Source organism: Tachyglossus aculeatus, chromosome 5 (genome assembly GCF_015852505.1).
Source record: "Tachyglossus aculeatus isolate mTacAcu1 chromosome 5, mTacAcu1.pri, whole genome shotgun sequence".
Classification (NCBI taxonomy): Eukaryota; Metazoa; Chordata; class Mammalia; order Monotremata; family Tachyglossidae; genus Tachyglossus; species Tachyglossus aculeatus.
In genome coordinates, this window is record NC_052070.1 from 62,169,129 (window position 1) to 62,193,376 (window position 24,248).

Genomic DNA, 24,248 nt, shown 5'->3' on the forward strand with positions numbered 1-24,248 from the left:
TTACCCCCGAAGCACTTGGATTTTCTTCCCCACTCTAGCCTCTCTCTCTCTTTTTTTAAGTGGTATTTAAGTGCTTACTATGGACCGGGTACTGTACTAAGCGCTGGGGTAGATACAAGCTAATCAGGTTGGACGCTGTCCATGTCCCAGCTCGGGATCGCCTCATCTTAGTTACCTCATCTGTGGAATGGTGTTGAAGCTCAGAGAAGTGAAGTGACAGGCCCAAGGTCACACAGCAGACAATAGAGATCCAGAATTAGAACCCAGGTCCTTCTGACTCTACAGGCCCGTGCTCTATCCACTGTGCTTCTCCTTATCGCTCTTGCCTCATACATACCTCATCACCCCTAAGCCCTTTGATACTCACGTCTGCACAGCATTTAGGGACATAGCCTTATACTATACTATAGAAAAGTTCATCTATTTTCATCCCATTTCATAATATTTCATCTCGCTCTATTCGAGTACAAGCCTCTTGTGTACAGGAAACATGTGGACTGGTAGGAGTTGTGATGAGGGTCGCAGGCTGGCTCGGTCTTAAGCGCACGTTGTACTTTCCCAAGCCTAATGCGGTGGCGGGCAGTCCGGGAATCCCATTGCCACGACTGCTACGAGAAGGTTGTGGGATGGAGGGCGTGGGGAGGGCTTCCCACGCACCCTCTTCCCCATCCCCAGAGTGTCCAGCCCACATGGAGTCCCCCTGCTCACCCTCTGGCTCCCCGCCCCACCCAAAGGAGCCAGGCTTTTCCTCCAGAAAATCATTCTCCAGCTGCCGCTTGTCTCTCCGCAGGGTGGACATGGACAAGGACCGAAGGATCAGTGCCGGGGAGATGCAGCGGTGGATCATGGAGAAGACGGAGGAGCACTTCCAGGAGGCGGTGGAAGAGAACAAGATGCACTTCAGAGCTGTCGACCCTGATGGGGATGGTAAGAAAGCTTGACCTGTGCTTGTTTAGGGGGGTTCCTTGGCCCCCTGGACTTGTAGGGGGTCGCCAGGGTGGGATGCAGGCCGCATCTGTCTAGGTCACAGGTTGAACTCACCCCATTTGTGACTGGAAGTTGTTAAGCACTTACTCAGCGCCAGGCACTGTACTAAGTGCCGCGGTAGAGCCAAGCTCATCAAGTCGGATACAGCCTGTGTCCCCCATGGGACTCACAGCCTCAATCTCCATTTTATAGAGTAGATAACTGAGGCACTGTGAAGTGGCGTGCCCAAGTCACACAGCAGCCAAGTGGCGGAGCTGGACTTGGAACCCTGGTCCTCTGACTCCCAAGTCTGTGCTGTTTCCACTAGGCCTTGCTCCTTGAATATGTGACTTCTCCAGAACAAAAAGCATTAAAGCCCCAGATGGTCGTTTCCCACACATTCCCAGCGGCAGAGGATCCCCTGGACTGTTGTGGACTCTGTCTCACAGGCGCCAGAAGTTGCGGAGAGGGGGTGGGCCTGCTTACTGACAGCTCTGCTGACACCCCTCAAACTGCCTCCCTCCTTCCTTCCCTTCCTGTCCACCTTCCTCTCCCCTTCCTCCTTTCCTCCAGAGAGAGAAAGAACAGTTCAGACTCAAAGAAGATGCTCCTGTGAGTGACTTGCCCATGTGAGCATGACTGCAAAGGCCTCTGTGGGACTCTCAGATCCAACCACACCAGATGAACACAGACTGTTTTGTTGTAGGATTTGTTAAGTGCTTGCTATGTGCCAAGCACTGTGCTAAGCCCTGGGGTGGCTACAAGGAAATTGCATTGGACATAGTCTCTATCCCACATGGGGCTCCCAGTCTTAATCCCCATTTTACAGATGGGGTCATTGAGGCACAGAGAAGTGTAATGACTTGTGCAAGGCCACACAGCAGACAAGTGGCAGATTGGTTGCTTGCCTCCTCTGGTGCCCTTTTCACTTGTGCCTCCTTGCTTCACGATCTTCCCCAAACTTCTCCTTGAAAAGAGGAGACCAAGGTCCCAGTACTAGGATTTGAATTTTACTGCACTTGAGAGATTTACCCAGAATCAGTTATGCTGGCCTAATAGGGGTCAAGGAACACACTGGCCTCTCTACAAGCAATTCACAGTAGTATTGATTCATTCTTTCCCAGTGCGTGCTTCCCCGACACACCTCCTCCCACTCGTATACCGGTCTCCTCACACATGTATACCTACCTCCTCGGCCTCTTAGCTGGCCACGTGAGGGTCAGAGGTTGAGCTATAGCTGGAAACCACCATGTCCAGCTCTTCAGATGTTGGAGTGGTTCCATAGATCTCAAGACTTACATTTTCTTTATATTCTGTTCCTGTCCGTGAGCGTCCAGGGTCCTTTGATCGTCATTACCGAGCACTTATTGTGTGCATAACACTGTACTAAGCACCTAAGAGAGTACAGTATAACGAACAGACACATTTCCTGCCCTCAACGAGCTTATGCCCCAGTTACTCATCCTAACTCTGCTTGTCCTTTCTACCTCTGGAACTGACTGGTACAGTTTCTGCCAACCTCCAGTCAATCAGTGATATTTATTGAGCACTTACTGTTGGCAGAGTACTGTACTAAGCCCTTGGGGGAGTACAGCCTAATAATATAAGACACATTCCCTGCCCATAACGAGCCTACAGTCTAGAGGGGGAGACAGGCATTAATAGAAATAAAGTTACAGATATGTACATAAGTGCTGTGAGACTGGGATGGGGGTGATGAATAAAGGGAGCAAGTCAGGGTGACGCAGAAGGGAGTGGAAGAAAAGGAAAAGAGAACTTAGGGAAGGCCTCTTGGAGGAGGTGTGCCTTCAATAAGGCTTTGAAGGGGGAGAGCAATTTGTAAATCAGTCATATTTATTGAACACTTACAGTGTGCAGAGTACAATAGAAGCACAATATAACAAAGTACAGTATACTAGGTATATTACAATATAACAGACACACTCCCTGCCCACAATGAGCTTACAGTCTAAGGTAATTGTCTCCCGATCCTGCCGATTCCTCTGTGAAAGGACCAAAATATCAGGGAGGGTTACCAAGGGCATCTCCCTTAGCCCAGCTTCTCCTCGAGGCCTGTATCTGGGACCATTTCACAATCTGCAAGTACCACTTTATCAGCAGGATGCATAAGCAACTCAATAAACTCCATTGATGATGGTGATCAGTAGGTTTCTTAAGGAAGCAACATGGTGTAGTGAATAGAGCAAGGGCCTGAGAGTCAGAAGTTCATGGGTTCTAGTCCCAGCCCCGCCACTTGTCTGATGTGTGACCTTGGGCAAGTCACTTCACTTCTCTGGGCCTCAGTTACCTCATCTGTAGCATGGGGATTGAGACTTTGAACCCCACATGGGACCCAGACTGTGTCCAACCTGATTTGCTTGTATCCACCCCAGCGCTTAGTACAGTGCCTGACACATAGTAAGAGCTTAACAAATATCATAATTATTATTATTATTCTCCAGAGTTTTCTACCCCATTTTAGCCATAGCCCAGCCAAGTTCTTCCACACTGTCACACATACATCCCGTCCAACACACCCGTACACCCTCTCTGAAATTTCTGACAAATTTCTGGATTGTCTGCATCATGCTGGGCTGTCTGCCATCTGTCTCCCAGTTTTCTGAAGGAATGCAGCTTTTTCTGAACTTTGGTACTGTAAAAGCTTGTACCTTGTTATCCTTGCTTTTGATTTCCCTATTCATCTCCCCTTCCAGCAGGCATTGCGGTAGTAGTTGTTGTACTGGTAGTATTTATTAAATGCTTACAGTGTGCAGAGCACTGTGCTGAGAGCTGGGAGAAAATACCCTGGGGGGAAATCAACAGATTTAGGCATCCTTTGCTGGCCATTCCCCTTACATGTCACACTCTGTGCATATATTTTGTGGGGCTTGTAGGAGGCAGGCTTTATTTTTTTAAAAGGTATTTGTGAAGCCCTTACTATGTAGCCGGCACTATACTAAGCGCTGGAGTAGTTACCAGGTTGTCAAATTGGATACAGTCCCTGTTCCAGCTAGGGCTCACAGTCTTTATTCCCACTTTAGAGATGAGGTAACTGAGGCCCGGAGAAGTGAAGTGACTTGCCCGGGGTCACAGAGCAGAAAAGTGGCAGAGCCAGAACTAGAATCCAGATCCTTCCGACTCTCAGGCCTATGCTCTATTCACTGGGCCACAGTCCATCCGTCAGTCAGTGGTATTTATTAAGCACGTGGGAAAGTACAGTGTAAAGACATGTTTGCGGCCCACAAGGCCCGTACAGTCTAGAGGGGGAGATGGACTTTAAAATAGATTCTGGATAGAGGAGATAGTAGAGTGTAAGAATTTGGAGATAAGTGCTAAGGGGCTGGGAAGACACCACCCTGGGGCAGGTGGCCCTCTGGCCCTTTTAACCCAGGATTTGGCCTCTGACAGGATTTTGGGACATTTGGAGGAGCTGGGGGGACTGGATCTGAATTCATTAAGCTCTTGAGTTGGTATGGAGGTAGGGAGGGTGTCCCTAGCTCCAGTGACAGTGGTGAAGTGTACAGCGATTGCCAGGTTTTAGGGTTTCCCCCGTGTCAGCCACTGATAGATCCCAGCTCCGCCACTTGTGTGCTGTGTGACTTTGGGCAAGTCGCTTCACTTCTCTGTGCCTCAGTGACCTCATATCTATAAAAAGGTGAATTGGGACTGTGAGCCCTGTATGGGACGGGGACAGCGTCCAACTTGATTTGCTTTATCCACCCCAGCATACTATGTACAGTGCCTGGTACATAGCACATAACATTCATTCATTCAATCATATTTATTGAGTGCTTACTGTATGCAGAGCACTGTACTAAGCGCTTGGGAAGTTCAAGTTGGCAACACAGAGACGCTCCCTACCCAACAGCAGGCTCACAGTCATACCATAAGTATGACTATTATTATTAATTATTATTGTCTTAGACATAGAGTCAGCAGAGTGGTGGGTCTTTGAGCTTCCAAGTGTGCTAACAGCTTACCCCATCGTTCTTTCAGGCCATGTGTCGTGGGATGAATATAAAGTGAAGTTTCTGGCAAGCAAAGGTTTCAATGAAAAAGAGATCGCAGAAAAGGTCAAGAACAACGTGGAACTGAAGATTGACGAGGAAAGTAAGTCCATGAGACCCCCAGGTTCAGCGTGGGGGGGACCTCCTACACCAAGGCTCCAGACTGCGATGTCCAGGCCCAGGACTGAGAGCGGCCTGAAAGTCAGAAGGACCTGGGTTCCAATCCCGGCTCCACCACTTGTTTGCTGTGCGACCTTGGGCAAGTCACTTCACTTCTCTGGGCCTCAGTTACCTCATCTGTAAGGTGGGGATGAAGACTATGAGCCCCCTATGGGACATGGATTGTACCTAATGTGATTGTCTCCCCCTTCTAGACTGTGAGCCCACTGTTGGGTAGGGACTGTCTCTATATGTTGCCAACTTGTACTTCCCAAGCGCTTAGTACAGTGCTCTGCACACAGTAAGCGCTCAATAAATACAATTGATTGATTGATTAGCTTGTATCTCCCCCAGCGCTTAGAACAGTGCTTTGCACATAGTAAGCGCTTAATAAATGCCATTATTATTATTATTATAGTAGGCACTTAATAAATAACACATTTGCAAAAAAAAAAAAGCAGGTTTCAAGCAAAACTAATGGCCCCTTTCTGGGGTGCCTGGAGACCCTTTGATCGGAAGCAGCATGGTCTAGTGGATAAAGTTTGGGCCTGGGAGTCAGAAGGTCATTAGTTCTAATCCTGGCTCTGCCACTTGTTTGCTGTGTGACCTTGGGTAAGTCCCTTCACTTGTGCCTCATTTACTTCATCTGTAAAATGGGGATTGAGAATGTGAACCCCACGTGGGACAGGGACTGTATGTAACCCGACTTGCTTGTATCTACCCTAGCGCTTAGTATAGTACCTGGAACATAGGAAGTGCTTAACAAATACCATAATTATTGTTATTATTGCTATTATTGTTTCTTCCTTTTCCGGTCTCCCTCACCAAACTTGGAACCCCACGGGTGAATCCTCAGCAGGGACCTCTGAGAGAGTTGATCTGTGCCAGCCCTGATGTGGGATAAGTAATTCCAAAATTGTGTCCCACTCCCTGCTAGAAGTAGGAAGGGGAAGCAGCAGGAGCCAGAGGAGGGAGGGAGGGACAGAAGTAATATAAGTAATAAGTAATAAGTAGCAGTAAGTAATAAGCAGCAGGGCCTAATGGAAAGCACACAGGATTGGGAGTCAGGAAACCTGGATTCAAGCCTTTGCTCTGCCATACGCCTGCTGTGTGACTTTGGGCTTGTCGGAGTGGAGAGAACATGGGCCTTGGAGCCAAAAAGTCATGGGTTCTAATCTCGCCTCTGCCATTTAATAATAATAATAATAATAATAATAATAATAATAGCATTTGTTAAGTAGTTACTATGTGCAAAAGCACTGTTCTAAGCGCTGGGGTAGATACAAGGTGATCAGGTTGTCCTACGTGGGGCTCACAGTCTTAATCCCCATTTTACAGATGAGGTAACAGAGGCACAGAGAAGTTAAGTGACTTGCCCAAAGTCACATAGCTGACAAGGGGCAGAGCTGAGATTTGAACCCATGACCTCTGACTCCCAAGCCCATGCTCTTTCCACTGACCCACGCTGCTTCTCTGCTCTGTGACCTTGGGCAAGTCACTTCCCCTCTTTGGGCCTCAATTCCCTCATCTGCAAAATGGGGATTAAGACTGTGAGCCCTGTGCAGGACATGGACTGTGTCCAACCCGATTTGCTTGTATCTACCCCGGGGCTTAGTACAGTGCCTGGCACATAGTAAGTGCTTAACAAATACCACTATTATTATGATGATGATGATGATGATTACTATTATTTCACCTTTTTCCTCATTCCTAAAACAAGGAATCATTACCTGTTCTCCCTCTCCCTTAGGTTATGAGCCCCATGTGGGACAGGGACTGTGTCAGGTCTGATTTTCATGCGTCTGTCTAGCACTTAACCAGATGCTTGGCATAGAGTACGTGCTGAATAAATACCATGATTATTATCATCATCCTTCTTATTGGGTCAGAACCCAGAGCAATCAATCAAATTTATTGAGCACTTACTGTGCGCAGAGCACTGTACTAAACACTTGGGAGAGTACAATATAACAGAGTTGGTAGATATGTTTCCTACCCATAGTGAACTTACAGTCTAGAGCAGGAGATGGACATTAGTATAAATAAATAAATTACAGATATGTACAGAATTGCTGTGGAGGTGAGGTGAATAAAGAAGGGTACAAATCCAAGTACAAGGATGATGCAGAAGGGAGTAGAGGAAATGAGGATTTATTTAGGGAAGGCCTCTTGGAGGAGAAGTGCTCTTAATAAGGCTTTGGAGGTGGAGGAGCGGGAGGGAGTTTCAGGCTGGGTTGTAGAAGGAAATCAGAGGCCACTGGATTTGGCAAGAAGCAGTGTGGTATAGTGGATAGAACATGGGCCTGGGTTCTAATCCTGGCTCTGCTACTTGTCTGTTGTGTGACTTAGGGCAAGTCACTTAACTTCTCTCTGCCTCAGTTACCTCTTCTGAAAACTGGGGATTAAAAGTGGGAGCCCCAGTGGGACATGGACTTTGTTCAACCTGATTACTTTGTATCTACCCCAGTGCTTAGAACAGTGCCTGGCACATAATAAACGCTTAAATTTATATTAATATCTATCTCCCCCTCTAGAGCATAAGCTCAATGTGGGCAGGGAATGTGTCTGTTCATTGTTATATTGTACTCTCCCAAGCACTTAGTACATTGCTCTGCACACAGTAGAGCTGAGTAAATAGAATTGACTGACTGACTTAACAAATACCATAAAAAAAAAAATAGGGATCATTGGTGACTTTTGAGAGAAGAGTGAGGGGGCCTCATGGAGTGAGAAGGGCCAAGCTAATAATAATAATAATTATAATAATGGTATTTGTTAAGCGCTTACTATGTGCCAGGCACTGTACTAAGCCTTGGGGTGGTTACAAGGTAATAGGGTTAGACAGAGTCCCTGTCCCATGTGGGGCTCATAGTCTCAATCCCCATTTTACGGATGCGGTAACTGAGGCACAGAGAAGTGAAGTGACTTGCCCAAGGTCATACAGCAGAGATTGGAAACCAAGACATGGGGGACCAGTGGGGACAGAGAGAGTGGTTCTGCAAATTCTTTGTGAGTTTTGCCTGGCAGGGCATGAAACTGGGTCAGCCATGGCTCCAGTGCAAGTCTGGAGGGTGACCAGAGAGTCGGATTTAGACCGTGAAACCCAGGTGGAGTTGGAGGTGTCCCTTCTGGGAAGCTGTGGGAAATCACATTCGAGTAATCGGGCCAGAGGGAAATGGGAGAGCTCAGATCTGGACAGTTCAGATAATTTCCCATTTCAGAGCAGCTTTGCAAAAACTGTGTGGGTGTCCCCTCTCCCTTTAGTCGAGAATGGGGTTGCATTCGATAGGGAAAGTTGGAAGGAGCCAAAAGTGTTAAAGGATCCAACATGTAAGATGAGCAGTGGTGGTCCTACTTGGAATGGGTCTGTTTATTGTTGTATAGTAATTCTCCCAAGCACTTAGTACAGTGCTTTCACACAGTATGTGATCAGTAATATGACGGAATGAATGAATAACTTGGAGCCAGGGGTCAGGCCTTTCCTCTGGCTGCAGAGGGAGACGGGACCCCCGGGAGGTCTTTGAGAACTGGAGAGACGTGTGCTGAGAGCTCCTTCTGGAAGATATGGGGAACAGTTTGTGGTATGAACTGAAGTGGGCAAAGGATGAGAAGCAGCGTGACCTAATGGATAGAGTACAGGCCTGGGAGTTGGAAGGACCTGGGTTCTAATTCCGGCAGTGCCACATGTCTGTCTGCTGTGTGACCTTGGACAAGTCACTTAACTTCTCTGGGCTTCAGTTGCCTCATCTGTAAAATGGGGATTAAAAGTGTTAGCCCCATGTGGGACAGAGACTGTGTCCAATCTGATTAACTTGTATCTACCCTAGTGCTTAGAACAGTGCTTGGCACATAGTAAGACCTGTGGGGAGTCCTCCAGGAACAAAACGTCCAGGCCCCCAGCTCTCCCAGCGTTTATGCTCTTTTGGAGCTCCTGGAAAAGGAGGGTTGCCAGGTGGGCGACTTCCTGAGGTGGAGGGAGATGCAATTCAAATTCAATTCAGTTGTATTTATTGAGAGCTTACTATGTGCAGAGCACTGTACTAAGTGCTTGGGAGAGTACAATACAATAATAAATAGTGACTTTCCCTGCCTACAATGAGCTCACAGTCTGGAGGTGGGGAGACAGACATTAATATAAATTACTCATTCAGTAGTATTTATTGAGCACTTACTATGTGCAGCGCACTGTACTATGTGCTTGGCAAAGGACAATAGGATTTGGGTGTTATCATTCATTCAATCATATTTATTGAGCGCTTACTGTGTGCAGAGCACTGGACTAAGCACTTGGGAAGTACAAGTTGGCAACATACAGAGACGGTCCCTACCCAACTACGGGCTCACAGTCTAGAAGGAGGAGACAGACAACAAAACAAAACATGTGGAATAAATAGAATTAAAGGTAAATGCACATCATTAACAAAATAAATAGAATAGTAAATATGTACAAGTAAGATAGAGTAATAAATCTGTACGAACATATATACAGGTGCTGTGGGGAGGGGAAGGAGGTGGGGGTGGGAGGAGGAGAGGAAAAAAGGGGGCTCAGTCTGGGAAGGCCTCTTGGAGGAGGTGAGCTCTCAGTAGGGCTTTGAAGGGAGGAAGAGAGCTAGCTTGGTGGATGTGTGGAGGGAGGGCATTCCAGGCCAGGGGGAGGATGTGGGCCTGGGTTCAACGGTGGGACAGGCGAGAACGAGGTATAGTGAGGAGGTTAGTGGCAGAGGAGCATCAGCATTAGTTGAAGCCATGTGGGCAAATGAGTTTTCCAAGGTAGTGGGTATTGTTGGAGAAAAGAAGGGGGCCCAGAAGTGAATCTTGAGAGCTACCCACAGTTAGAGGATGGGAGGCAGAGGAGGAGCCCACTAAAGAGACTGAGAATGAGTTGGCAGAGAGGTAGGAGAATCAGGAAAGGACAGTGTCAGCGAAGCTGAGGTTGGATAATGTTTCCACGAGAAGGGAGTGGTTAGGAGTGTGAAAGACACCTGAGAGGTTGAGGAAGATTAGAATGGAGTAGAAGTCATTGGATTTGGCAAGGAGGAGATCATTGGTGACCTTTTAGAGGGTGGTTTCTGTGGAATGAAAGAGATGGAGGCCAGATTGGAGGGAGTCAGGGAGAGAATTGGAGGAGAGGAACTTGAGGGAGTGGGTGAAGACAGCTTGCTCAAGGAGTTTGGAGAGGAATGGTAGGAGGGAGCTAGGGTGATAACTGGAGGGAGCCATGGAGTCAAGGGAGGGATTGTTTGGATAGGGGAGATATGGGCATGTTTGAAAGCAGTGGGAAAGAAGCCATTGGAGAGTGAACAGTTGAAGGTGGCAGTTAGGGAGGGAAGAAGGGAGGAGGCAAGTATTTTGATGAGGTGCAAAGGAATGGGGTCTGGGGTCAGATGTGCAGGTGGAGGGGGTGGATTTTGAGAGAAAGCAGGAGATTTCCTCTAGAGATACTGCTGGGAAAGATGGGAGTGTTGGATAATAATAATAAAAATGGCATTATTATTATCATGGAGAAGGGGCAAGAGAGGGGAGGGACTAGAGAGGGACAGGGGAGATTTGAGGGAGATCGCACCTGCCACTGTCAAATTTGTTGATGAAGAAAATGGCCAGGTCTTTGGGGGCAAGGGATGAGGGAGTTAAATGTCTGGAACTACTGGTGAGGGTGATGGACATGGGTGTTAATAAGAATGGAGAAATAGTATTGCTGGGCAGAGGAGAGGTCAGAGTTAAAGCATGCAAGGATAAAGTTGAAGAGGACGCAATCGGTTGAGATTTAGATTTCTGCCAGCAATGCTCTGTGTCTTGTGCATAGGAGCGAAGGAGGTGAACTGTAGAGGTGATCCAGGGCTGTGTGTTAGCGGTACGAGATCAACGAAGGGTTAGGGGAGCGAGTGAGTTGAGTTCAGTAGAGAGGGTGGTGTTGAGAGCATCAATTTGATCATCAAGGGAAGGTAGTTTGGGTATGGAGGCTAAATGGGGCATGACGAGTTGAGAAAATTGGATGAGGTCAAAAAATCGGAGGTCTCTGTTGGGGAAAAGTACAGATTTATGGGGAGGAGGCGTGTGGGAGAAAAGGCAGATGAGGCGGTTCATTCATTCTTTCAAGTGTGTTTATTGAGTGCTTACTGTGTGCAGAACACTGTACTAAGCGCTTGGGAAGCACAAGTCAGCAACATATAGAGACGGTCCCTACCCAACAACGGGCTCACAGTCTAGAAGGGGGAGACTGACACCAAGAAAAACAGAACAAAACCTAGTTCTCCCCACTCTACTGTTCCTTTGAAACACTGAGCGTCTGCTGACCTGTCGGCCTTTCCTCCTACCCACCAGCCTGTAGAGGTGATCAAACATAATGACAGAGTCAGCTGCCCTTGACGTTGCATGCCACCACGGGCCCCACCCACCCTCCATCCACCCCTAGGACAGTCCGCTCGCTCAGCTATCTTGACGACCAGCAGGTCAATGGCTCTGGGGTCGGTGACGTGAGTGTTTTTCACGAACATCTCCCACACCTTGTCTCGCCCCTGCTTCACAGAGATGTCCAGCTGGAACAGGTGCACTAGAAGGACAGTGGTTTCCTGAGTGGCCCGCCTGGTTAAAACCTCCTTTGTCGCGGCCCCACGAAAGCCCCACCGTTGTCTAAAACACATGAAAAGGGATTGCGTCTCCTGCATCAACTACCATTGGCCTGAGCAATCAGGTTGTGGTCAGATAGAGGGATTTAAGAGTTGGTGAGGGTAGAGATTGTGCAGCAGCTCGAGACGATGAGGCAGAGCGTAGGTCCAGGTTGGTGAGTGGTGGGTGAGATGGGGTGGAGCAGGAGGTCATTGGATCTGAGGAGTGATTGAAGGCGGGCGGCGGAAGGGTCATCAGAAACATCTTGTCCTCATCTTCCTTCCCAAAGCCTCTCTCCCACCTTTCTAACTGTCCCATCACCATGGATACCACCACCATCCTCCCAGTCTCCGTATTACTCGTAACTTTTTGCTGTCTTTCAACTCACATTCAGTCCTGTCCCACAACATTTCCCAGATCCACTCCCTCCTCTTCATCCAAGAAGCCGCCATCCAAGTCCAGATGTCTGCCACATCCTGGCTCATCTACTCTTCATTGGCCTCCCTCTCTCCAGCCTCCTCTACCCCACACTTCCCTCTGCTGCTTTGATATTCTTTCTGAAACACCATCCTTTCCACATCTCCCACTCCTCCGAAACCTCCAATGGTTACCTGTTCCTCTCCACGACAAGCAGAAAATCCTAAACATTGGCTTAAGTGCCCTCCATCATCTCTCTCCCCGCTTACTTATCCATTCTCTTGTCCTGTTACATCCAGCTCACACTCTTTGCTCCTCCCTGTCTCTTTCTCACTGTTCCTCATCCTTGACCCTCTTTCCCCTGCTCACAGCCTTCACTCAATCAGTCCATTGACCACTTACTATGTGCAGAGCTCTGTACACTTGGGAGAGTACAATAGCACAGAATTGTGAGCCCCACGTGGGACAACCTGATCATCTTGTATCCCCCCCAGTGCTTAGAACAGTGCTTTGCACATAGTAAGCACTTAACAAATACCATCATTATTATTATTATTATAATTGACAGACACATTCCCTGCCCAGCGCTTCTGGCCCAGAGAGGGAGACAAACATGAACATGAATGAATGTCATTTATAATATAGTTTAAAGATTTATAATATATAATTTGAAGATATGTATGGAAGTGCTGAGAAGTTGGGGGTGGGGCGAATATCAAATGTCCAGAGGTCACAGATCCAAGTGCGTAGATGATGCTGAAGGGAGAGCGAGCCAGGGAAGAGAGGGCTTACTTGGGAAGGCTTAATAAACCTTAATAAGGCTTTGAAGGTAGAGAGAGTGGTGGTCTGGCGCATATGGGGGGAGCGAGTTGCAGGCTACGGAGAGGACATGGGAAAGGTGTTGGCGGCAAGATAGATGAGATCGGGGCCCAGTGAGTAAGCTGGAGCTAGTGGAGCAGAATTCATTCATTCATTCATTCATTCGTGTTTATTGAGTGCTTACTGTGTGCAGAGCACTGTACTAAGCGCTTGGGAAGTGCAAGTTGGCGACATATAGAGATGGTCCCTACCAAACAGTGGGCTCACAGTCTAGAAGGGGGAGACAGACAACAAAACAAAACATGTGGACAGGTGTCAAGTCGTCAGAATAAATAGAATTAAAGCATGTGAGGGTTGGCTGTAATAAGAGATCAGTGGGGTGACGTAGGGACGGCGCGAGCTGACTGGGGGCTTAAAAGCCAATGGTAAGGAGTCTCTGATGCAGAGGTGGATGGGCAGCTCTTGGAGATTCTTGAGGAGTGGGGAAACATGGACTAAATGTTCTTGTTGGAAAATGGTCCATTCCCTTCCCCCTGCCAAGAGCTTCTTCCCCCTTCACCTTTGTCAGACCACAAGTCTCCCCATCTCCAAAGCCCTTCAGAAATCCCTCCTCCTCCAGGAAGCTTTGCCTGATTAATTTTATTTTCCCCAGTTCATGTCCTCCCAGCCATCCCCTCAGCACTTGTGCATTCAAAACCATCCACTGTACTTTTCTGTAGATTATTTAGGTACCCTACTAGTTCAACATTTCCTCATCCTCTCTGTAAATTATGTTGTCTGTCTCCCCTACTAGAGACCAGATTGTAAACTCTTTTGGGGCAGGGATCCTGTCTTCCTGCTTCAGACCCATACTCTTCCAGGGTATGGGTATACTCTTTCCAGGTATCATTTTCTTTAATGGTATTTGCTAAGCACTTACTATGTGCCAGGCACTGTACTAAGCACTGAGGCAGAAACAAGATAATCGGGTTGGACGCATTCCCCTGTCCGACTTGGGTCTCAGAGTCGTAATCCCCATTTTACAGATGAGGTAACTGAGGTCCAGAGAAGTGAAATGACTTGCCCAAGGTCTCACAGCACACGAGCAGCAGATCTGGGATCAGAACCCAGGTCCTTCTGACACCCAGGCCCGTGCTGTATCGGCTAAGCCGCGCCAAGTCCTGTGTATTAGCGGTCGCTTGACCCCGAAAAGTCAGCCCTGATTTTTTTCTCACCAAATCAGTGTATTGTTCTATCCCATGTGCTCAAAGAAGCTCAGAGACAGTTTGACAGGAAGAGACAACTTGAAACTTCAAGCCCAGAATGTTTCCTTCCATGGGTTAGTAATGTAAAACCGGGTTACCTTGGGTTTTTTTTTTTTTTTACCATTCATCAAAAAGCAACTCGGATGCAAATGCGCCTGAGAGCCTCGGGCCACGCAGGGGTTTTCCCTCCCTTGGTGTGGCCTTGCGGTCCCCATCCCCCCCACCCCAGTTTACAGGAACGCTGATCAGACAACGCAGCCAAGAGGAGCCGAGGCCTTGGGCCAGGCTCACCCTAATACGGCTCCCCTGCCTTCCCCTCCGGCAGGGCTTGTCGGCGTTGGCGTCAATCGTATTTATAGAGCGCTTACTATGTGCAGAGCACTGTAATGAGAATAATAGTACTTCTGGTATTTGTTAAGCGCTTACTATGTGCCAAGCACTGTACTAAGCGCTGGGGTAGATACAAGCAAATCGGGGGGGACACAGTCCCTGTCCCAGATGGAGCTCACAGCCTCAATCCCCATTTTACAGATGAGGTAACTGAGCAGAGAAGTGAAGTGACTTGCCTAAGGGCAGACATGGTGGGGTGCTGGGATTAGCACCCATGACCTTCTGACTCCCAGCGCTCTATCCACTATGCCATGGAGCTCTTGGGACAGTACAATATAACAGACATATTCCCTGCCCGCAGTGAGCTTACAGACTACAGTCAGGGATCTCCTAGCCAGCTCTCCTCCTGAGTGCAGTCCATTCATTCATTCAGCCATATCTATTGAGCGCTTACTGTGTGCAGAGCACTGTACTAACAATAATAATAATTATAGTACTCGTTAAGCACTTAATATGTGCCAAGCACTGTTCTGAGCGCTAGGGTAAATACAAGTTAATCAGGTTAAACTCAGTCCCTGTCCCATGCGGGGTTCACAGTCTCAATCCCCATTTTACAGATGAGGTAACTGAGGTCCAGAGAAGTGAAGTGGCTTGCCGAAGGTCACACAGCAGACATGTGGCAGAGCCGGAATTAGAACCCATGGCCTTGTGATTTCCAGGCCCGCTCTGTATCCATTACAACACGCTAAGTGTTTGGGGAGAGTACAATATAACAATAATTGGGCACATTCCCTGCCCACAACGAGCTTACAGTATTGAGGTTGGATTCAGTCTAGCGCTCTGTCTGGGAAATGGGCATTCAGTCCGACCCCTTTCAAAGTTCTGCCCGCTAAGGAGCGAGGGCATCCGGGGGAGCGTTGCCAATGGCAGTGCAGGTTGGGCATCCCCCTGGTCACTCTGGTCCCCCCAGGGAGGGGAGAGATGGCCATCTGCTACCTTGACTAGGTGTCCTCCCTTCCTGTTTTGCTGCCGTATTGGACGGCCACGGGGGCTGGGAACAGAGAACAAAGAGCACGGGCTTCTGCTTCACAGAGCAGGTGCAAAGTGTTCCCGAGGCCCAGAGAGGGAAGCGGTGTGAGGGTGGGGTTAGGATGCATTCTATATTTAGGTGGGAAGGGCAGAGGTCGAAAAAAAAAATTTTTCTTAAATGGTTAAGGAAAGCCCCTTGGTAAATGCTTAGCCCCCAGTGCATCAAACAGTGCGTGGTGCATAGTAAGTGCTTAACAAATACCCTAGTAATAATAATTATACTAATGAATGCCCTCCCCACAGCAAAGCCCAGAGACAAGGTCTGCTTGCGTCTGTCACTGGGACACTCGGAAAAAACTAGAGAGGGTGGAAAACCCCAGTTTCTGGCGGGGACTCCCAGCCTCCCCTTACCCTGCAGTATGTGGATTCCATGTCTCCTCTGCCCAGAATTCTGGGAGACGAGTTTACGGTCTCCTAGGCCCCGGAGTTCTTCGCAGCCTAAGCCGATTGTAAGACTCGGGAGGCAGGTAGGGGATGAGGAGAGGGTCCTAGACAATCCTCACCCCCTTGCTCAATTTGGGGTCCCCTTCTGTTGTCCATCTCCAGTCACGCCCTTGGTACCTATTTGCTACCATGACTTCAACTACCATCTCTGCATGGGTGAGAAGCAACGTGGCCTAGTGGATAGAGCACAGATCTGGGATTCAGAAGGTCATGGATTCTAAATCTGGCTCTGCCACTTGTCTGCCATGTGACCTTGGGCAAGCCTCTTCACTTCTCTGGGCCTCAGTTCCCTCATCTGTAAAATGGGGATTGAGACTGTGAGCCCCACATGGGACAGGGACTGTGTCCAATCCTATTTGCTTGTATCCACCCCAGGGCTTTGTACAGTGCCTCGCACATAGTAAGTGCTTCGTGGCTCAATGAAAAGAGCACAGGCTTTGGAGTCAGAGGTCGTGGGTTCAAATCCCGGCTCTGCCAACTGTCAGCTGTGTGACTTTGGGCTAGTCACTTAACTTCTCTGTGCCTCAGTTACCTCATCTGTAAAATGGGAATTAAGACTGTGAGCCCCCTGTGGGACAACCTGATCACCTTGTTACCTCCCCAGCGCTTAGAACAGTGCTTTGCACATAGTAAGCGCTTAACAAATGCCATCATTATTATTATTATTTAAGTGCTTAACAAATACCACAATTCTTATTATTATTACTACTACTACTACTAATAATAATAATAATGAATTCCAAGTCTACATCTTCAGTCCTGATCTCTCTCCCTCTCTGCAGTCTCACGTCTTCTCCTGCCTTCGGGACATCTCTACTTGAATGTCCCACCAAAACTTCAAACTTAACATGTCCAAACTTAACATGTTCATCTTCCCCTCACCACCCCAATCCTGTCCTCTCCTTGACTTTCCCATCATTGTAGACAACCCCACTATCCTCTCTGACTCCAACGCTCATAACGTTGGCATTATCCTCATCTCATCTTTCTCATTCAGCCTACAAAGTGTCACCAAATCCTGTTGGTTCTACCTTCATGACATCTCTAGAATCTTCCCCGTCCTCTCCTTCCAAACTGCTACCGCACTGATGCAAGCGCTTATCATATTCCTTCCTCAGTAACCACATCAGCCTCCTCGCTGACCTCCCTGTGTCCTGTGTCCCTTCTCCAGTTCATACCTCACCCTGCTGCCCAGATCATTTTTCTAAAAAAAAAAAAAATCATTGTCATCTTCTCCCCATGTCTCAAAAACCTCCAGTCGCTGCCCACCCATCTCTACATCAAACAGAAACTCCTGACGATTGGCTTTAAAGCACTCAATCTGCTCTCCCCTTCCTACCTACTACCTGAGAAAGCAGCATGGCCTAGTGGAAAGAGCACGGCTTGGGAGGCAGAGGACCTGGGTTCTAATCCTGGATCCACCATGAACATGCTGGGTGACCTTAAGCAAGTCACTTAACTTTTGTGTGCCTCTGTTCCCTCATCTGCAAAATTGGGATCCAATACCTGGTCTTCTTTATTGCTTGGATTGGGAGCCCTCTGTGGGAGCTGAAGCTAAACCCAGTGCTTATTCCAGTGCTTGGCACATAGTAAGCACTTAACTAATACTATCATTATTATTACCTTACCTCAGTGACCTCCTAATAATGATAATGGATTTGTTATGCACTTATTATAGCCCAAGCATTGTACTAAGCACGAAGCCTGCTTGGACACGTGGCTCCTCTAAGGCACACCTACGTACTGTGCTATACTCTCTGTACCTTGATCTTGTGTATCTCACTGCTGACCCCTTTCCCTCATCTGCCATCTGCCATTGCCACAAGTTGGCAATGTTGCCAACTTGTACTTCCCAAGCGCTTAGTACAGTGCTCTGCACACAGTAAGCGCTCAATAAATACGATTGAATGAATGAATGAGTGAATGAATCTCCTCCTTGTGTCCTGGAACTCCCTCCCAACTTCATATCCGTTAGACTACCACTCTCCTCATCTTTAATGCCCTCTTAAAATCACATCTCCTCCGAGAGGCTTTCTGTGACCAAAACCTCCCGTTCCCCCTCATTCACCTTCCCTTCTGCACCACCTGAGACTTGGGTCTGTACCCCTTAAGTACTTTGAGACTCACCCCAGCCCCACAGCATTTAAATTGATATACTTATTCCCTGCTGCTTCCTCTCTCAGTAATTTATTTTAATGCCATTCTCCCCCTCTGGACTGTAAGTTCCTAGTATCTAGCAACTCTTTGGTATTGTCCTCTCCCAGGAATGGAGTACAGTTCTCTGCATACAGTAAGCGCTCAGTAAATACCATGGATTGATCGACTGATTGCGGTGTGGCAAGACGGGCCCCTGGACAGCCGAGTCTCGTTTTGTATCGCTGAGAGTACAGAGCTCAGAGCACTGCAGTTGCATTCTCAGAAAATGCCGCATCTGATGAAATGGTTTCTTCAGAAGTACTGAGTCAATAATGGGAAACAAGTTAGATTCTTGGGACTCGGATGTTTTCATCATTTAAAAAAAAATTACCGCTTTTCAACCCATATTTAGAAGAGACTTTAAATGGCATAGAAGGGGGCTGTTCTCAGAACCTGGAGGAAGAGAGGAGTGTTCCTATGTGGAGAAAATCCACAGAGCAGAGTGGACTAGCAGAAAGAACAGGCCTAGGTAATTTCTAGGTTCCAGTTCTGACTCTGCCACTTGCCTGCTATATGACCTTGGGCTAGTCATTTAAGTTCCTTGGACCTCAGTTTCCCAACCTGTAAAATGGGGCTTAAACACCCATCTCCCTCCTACCTAGGCTGTGAGCCCCATGTGGGACAGGGACTGAATGTGAATCACCCCAGGCCTTAGTACAGTGCTTGGCACGTAGTAAGTTCTTAACAAATACCACAGAATTAGTATGACATGGAAGTTATCCAGTTCGACTAGGCATCATCAATCGTATTTATTGAGCGCTTACTGTGTGCAGAGCACTGTACTAAGCGCTTGGGAAGTACAAGTTGGCAACATATAGAGACAGTCCCTACCCAACAGTGGGCTCACAGTCTAAAAGGCATGCCTTGAGGGCGGGGGACTTGGTTCCTACTTCTGTTGTACTCGCCCAAGTGCTTAGCCATCAGCAGACACTTGGAAAATCCCACTGATTGATTGGTTGGCGATTGACACAATCTTCCATTGGGGTTGGAACCCCACTTTCTTCCTGTTGGTGATAGCATGGAGTTGGGTACACTGAGGGTACCCCAAAATAATGTGGAACCCGACTGTCCGGAAAGGTCTCTGCACCAGGAAAAGGATGACCAGCTTGAGGCTGCAAAAGCAGGAGGGATTTGTGTGGCCACTGGATGGGCTAGCCAAGGGAGGGTGTGGCATGTCAGCCCTCAGAGATCTCTAGGAAAGTGGCCTGCGTGGAGGCAGGAGGTTGGACCCTGCAGGTCTGATTTGTCCGAGGTGCTTCCTGCTGAGATTTCTTGCCTTCTGGGACTGAGCTCTGTGCTCAGTCCCCAACGAACGACTTCAGCAGGCCAAACTCTCTGTGGCTTCAGGCTTTCAGCAGGTGGTCTATAACATCAGTTTCTCCCAAAGGCAGAGAGTTTGCCTCTCTCTATTTTTTTTCTTTCCTTACATCTCTTGAGGCTTGCTGGCCAGAGGCAGGTTGGCTAAGGAAGAAACCATCCCATTAAGGCTCAGAAGCTCCGAAGAGGCTGCAGGGCCTCGATTTACTGAACTCTACTTTCCCAAAGCAACCTTCTGCTCCCTTAGAATTTGGTTCATCAGGCTGAGCCCCCTTGCATCCTGCGGTTAGTTCTGGGTGAGTGTGTGAACACCCCCCCCCACACACACACACACACACACAACCTCTCCCACCCAAACCCCATTCATTCCCTGCCCCCTTTCACTGCCTCTCCAGGGCCTGGTCAGTTTGTGTCTCTGCTCTAATGAGATCTCTGGAGGTAGGAGGCCTCTCACGCCTCCATAGGTTCCCTGCTGTGCTCTGCCCCTTTTTATTGTCTTCTCAGAAGTAGCTCTCTTCCTTCCCTCACAATGGAAACTCTTACTCAGCTGGTATTTTTTTTTCAAAAAGTGGGTTTTTCCTTTTTAAATCGAATCCTCTCCTATCTAAAGCCATCTGGCACGTGAGAGAGAAACTGAAAGGAACAAAGAAATCACCTCTGGTTTTGTTCCTCCCTAAAAACTTTTGATTAAGCATGAAATGCTCTTACTAGTGAAATTTCCACTTATTTCTAAAAATCCAAAGTAGGAAGTTTGATTGGATTCTCAGAGCATCACATTGAGGCCGGACTTGTCGCGGCCAGACTTCCCGGCACTGCAGCCCAAACCGGTGTCACAGCACTCAGTAAAGCGCCTGGTGCATAGTAAGTGCTTAACAGATACTATTATTATTATTATTAGAGCTACGACACCACGATTCCTCAATGGAGTCATCAGAACCCCTAGAGACCCAGCAGGAGAAAGGGGAAAGGGAAGAGAAGCATTGTGGTCTAGTAGAAGGAGCCCGGGCCTAGCTGTCAGGGGACCTAGATTCTGATCCCAGCTCCTCCACTTGTCTGCTGTATGACCTTGGGCAAGTCACTTCATTCTCTATGTCTCAGTTTCCTCAGCTGTAAAATGGGGATTCAGTACCCATTCTCCATCATACTTAGACTGTGCCATTCAGGACAGGGACTAATTGATAATAATAATAATAATAATAATAATGGCATTTGTTAAGCACTTACTATGTGCCAAGTAGTGTTCTAAGCACTGGGGTAATAACAATAATAATAATAATAATAATAATAATGTTGGTATTTGTTAAGAGCTTACTATGTGCCAAACGCTGTTCTAAGCACTGGGGTAGATACAAGGTAATCAGGTTGTCCCACGTGGAGCTCACAGTCTTCATCCCCATTTTACAGATGAAGTAACTGAGACACAGAGAAATTAAGTGACTTGCCCAAGGTCACACAGCAGACAAGTGGCAGAGTTGGGATTAGAACCCGTGACCTGGCTCCCAAGCCCATGCTCTTTCCACTGAGCCACTCTGCTTCTGTTCTAAGCGCTGGAGTAGATACAATTTAATCAGATTGGACACAGTCCTTGTCCCACTGGGGCTCACACCCTTAATCCCCATTTTACAAACAAGGTAACTAAGGCCCAGAGAAATTAAGTGACTATGTCCGACCTAATTAACTTGTACCTACCCCAGCGCTTAGAACAATGTTTGACACACAGTAAGCACTTCACAAAGCCATAGGAAAAAAATAAACACGTCAGATCCATGCTGCCGAAGGATGAGAGGTTGGGGCTGGGGTGGGAAGGAAGGAAACAAGTGACCAGTAGGAGCTGAAATCCACATAGCAGGACCACCCCCCTGGGGCCCAGCATCTTCTGGAAAGCCACTCAAATCCAAACAGCCAAATCACATGTAGCACATCACCAGTTTCCTTGAAGTCATCTCAGAAGGCCTATCCAATCAGCACTATCCTATGCAACAGAGAGTGACTCTCCCCTCTTTCAAAGCCATTTGGATGGCACATCTCCTCCACGAAGCCTTCCCTGACTGAGCCCTCCTCTCCTCTTCTCCCAATCCCTTCTGCTCCGCTCATACTTGCTCCTTCATTCGGCCTCTCTCCCTTCCCCATGGCACATATGTATATATCGTAATTTATTTATTTATCTATTAATTTATTTATATTAATGTCTGTCTCCCCCTCTAGTCTCTGAGCTCGTTGTGGGCAGGGAATGTGTTTGATATGATTTGTACTCAAGCGCTTAGAAGAACTGCTTTGCACACAGCAAGCGCTCAATAAATACTATTAATGATAATAAATGATGATGTGATGATACCACTCTCTCTTTTTCTAGCTCAGGAAGTTCTCGATAACCTGAAGGATCGTTGGTACCAGGCTGACAACCCCCCAACTGATCTGCTGCTGAATGAAGAAGAGTTCTTGTCGTTCCTCCATCCTGAGCACAGCCGGGGGATGCTGAAGTTCATGGTCAAAGAGATTGTCCGGGACTTGGGTAGGTCCGCATAGGTCACCATGTCGATCTTGATCCTAGCGGTTCACCCGAAAACTCTCCTCCCCTCCCAGGCTCTGGCTTTGTGATGGTTGGCTTGACCAGTACCTAGTTCCCATTGTGATTTTAAAAGTGCTCCACACCGCCCTGCCCCCTTCTAACACTAAAAAAGCCTTCCCAAACTAAAAAAAAACCTTGTTCCTCAAGCTGACCCCTCTGATTCATTCATTCATTCATTCAGTTGTATTTATTGAGCGCTTACTGTGTGCAGAGCACTGGACTAAGCGCTTGGGAAGTACAAGTTGGCAACATGTAGAGACGGTTCTTACCCAACAACGGGCTCACAGTCTAGAAGGGGGAGAAAGACAACAAAACAAAACATACGGACAGGTGTCAAAACCATCAGAATAAATAGAATTATAGCTGTATGCACATCATTGACAAAATAAATGGAATAGTAAATATGTACAAGTAGAATAGAGTAATAAATCTGTACAAGCATATATAGAGGTGCTGTGGGGAGGGGAAGGAGGCAGGGCGGGGGGGATGGGGAGGAGGAGAGGTAAAAGGGGGCTCAGTCTGGGAAGGCCTCCTGGAGGAGGTGAGCTCTCAGTAGGGCTTTGAAGGGAGGAAGAGAGCTAGCTCGGTGGATGAGCGGAGGGAGGGCATTCCAGGCCAGGAGGAGGATGTGGGCCGGGGGTCGACGGCGGGACAGATGAGAACGGGACAGGCATTCCCTGGCCTGGAATGCCCTCCCTCCGCACATTGGAGATTTTTGAGGAAGGGGAGTAACATGCCCAGAGTGTTTCTGCACAAAGACGATCCGGGCGGCGGTGTGAAGTATGGATTGAAGAGGGGAGAGACAGGAGGATGGGAGATCAGAGAGGAGGCTGATGCAGTAATCCAGGCAGGATAGGATGAGAGATTGAACCAGCAAGGTAGTGTTTTGGATGGAGAGGAAAGGGCGAATCTTGGCGATGTTGTGATGGTGAGACTGGCAGGTTTTGGTGAAGGATTGGATGTGAGGGGTGAAAGAGAGAGTGGAGTCGAGGATGACACCAAGGTTGCAAGGCTTGTGAGATGGGAAGGATGCCTTTCCAAAGAGAATTTATCATCGTGGGCCATGGGTCTGTCAGGAGGAGAACCTCAGCCCAGCTGCTGGCAGGAGAAGCCCAAGAGACCCAAGTTCTCATCTCTAATCCCAGCTCTGCGGTGACCATGGGCAAGTCACTTAGCCCCATGAGGGGTTAAGTCTGTGAGCCCCAAGCCCCATGTAGGACAAGGACTGCATCCAACTAAATTTGCTTGTATCCACCCCAATGCTTCGTACAGTGCCTGGCACATAGTAAACGCTTAACAAATACCACTAAGCCACGCTGCTTCTCCAGTGCTACCATAGTTCTTAGAACAGTGCCTGGCACAGAGCAAGTACTTAAAAAATATAATTAAAAAAATAACAAGCCCTGAAAAAAAAACTGAATACACATGACTGGCCTGTCCCCTGTCCCCTGAGTCACTCTCTGACCTCCACGTGGCTCTAACGTAGAGAGGTGAGTTAATGGAGTCCTCCCGCCCTACTGACTTCTCCGCCCTCGGTTTTCCAGACCAGGACGGCGACAAGAGGCTTACTCTGTCAGAGTTCATCTCTCTGCCGGTGGGGACGGTGGAGAACCAGCAGGCGCAGGATGTCGACGATGACTGGGTGAAGGACCGGAAGAAGGAATTCGAAGAGGTGATAGACGCAAACAGGAATGGGATCGTCACCATGGAAGAGCTGGAGGTGGGTGTCGGGTCCCTCGGGTGGAATCCATCTAGAAGCCCTCTGCTCTCTTCCAGCCGAGAGCGGCTGGGCTTCTGGTTTCCCACCTCTGCCAGCATTTGCCCACTGTTCACTTGTCTTGCTGGGCGGCACGGGGGCCTGCAGATGGGCCCTGAGCACGTTTTCGCTCCGGGCTTCTATCACGCAATTGTCTGGGCACAGGATGGAACTGGTCCGGGGTGCTGCACCAGAGCCCACCCTTACCGTCGCGAGGGGTCGGTTCTTCGAGAACGCGGCCCCGTGCGGTGGAATAGCCGAGAGGGTTGACTGAGGGCTTACTGTGGGCCGAGCACCAGAGCAGATACAAGGTCATTGGACCAGACACC

The 24,248-nt window shown here is 48.2% G+C and overlaps 1 protein-coding gene across 1 annotated transcript in view; it reads left to right on the forward strand.

Moving 5' to 3' along the window:
• Positions 1-24,248, forward strand: part of SDF4 (stromal cell derived factor 4) — a 66,624-nt gene that overhangs the window by 35,849 nt on the left and 6,527 nt on the right. The window contains exons 3-6 of the mRNA XM_038746953.1: positions 791-927; positions 4,963-5,076; positions 21,948-22,106; positions 23,708-23,883. Coding sequence (XP_038602881.1) covers positions 791-927; positions 4,963-5,076; positions 21,948-22,106; positions 23,708-23,883 — 586 coding nt within the window. The remainder of the gene's footprint in view (positions 1-790; positions 928-4,962; positions 5,077-21,947; positions 22,107-23,707; positions 23,884-24,248) is intronic.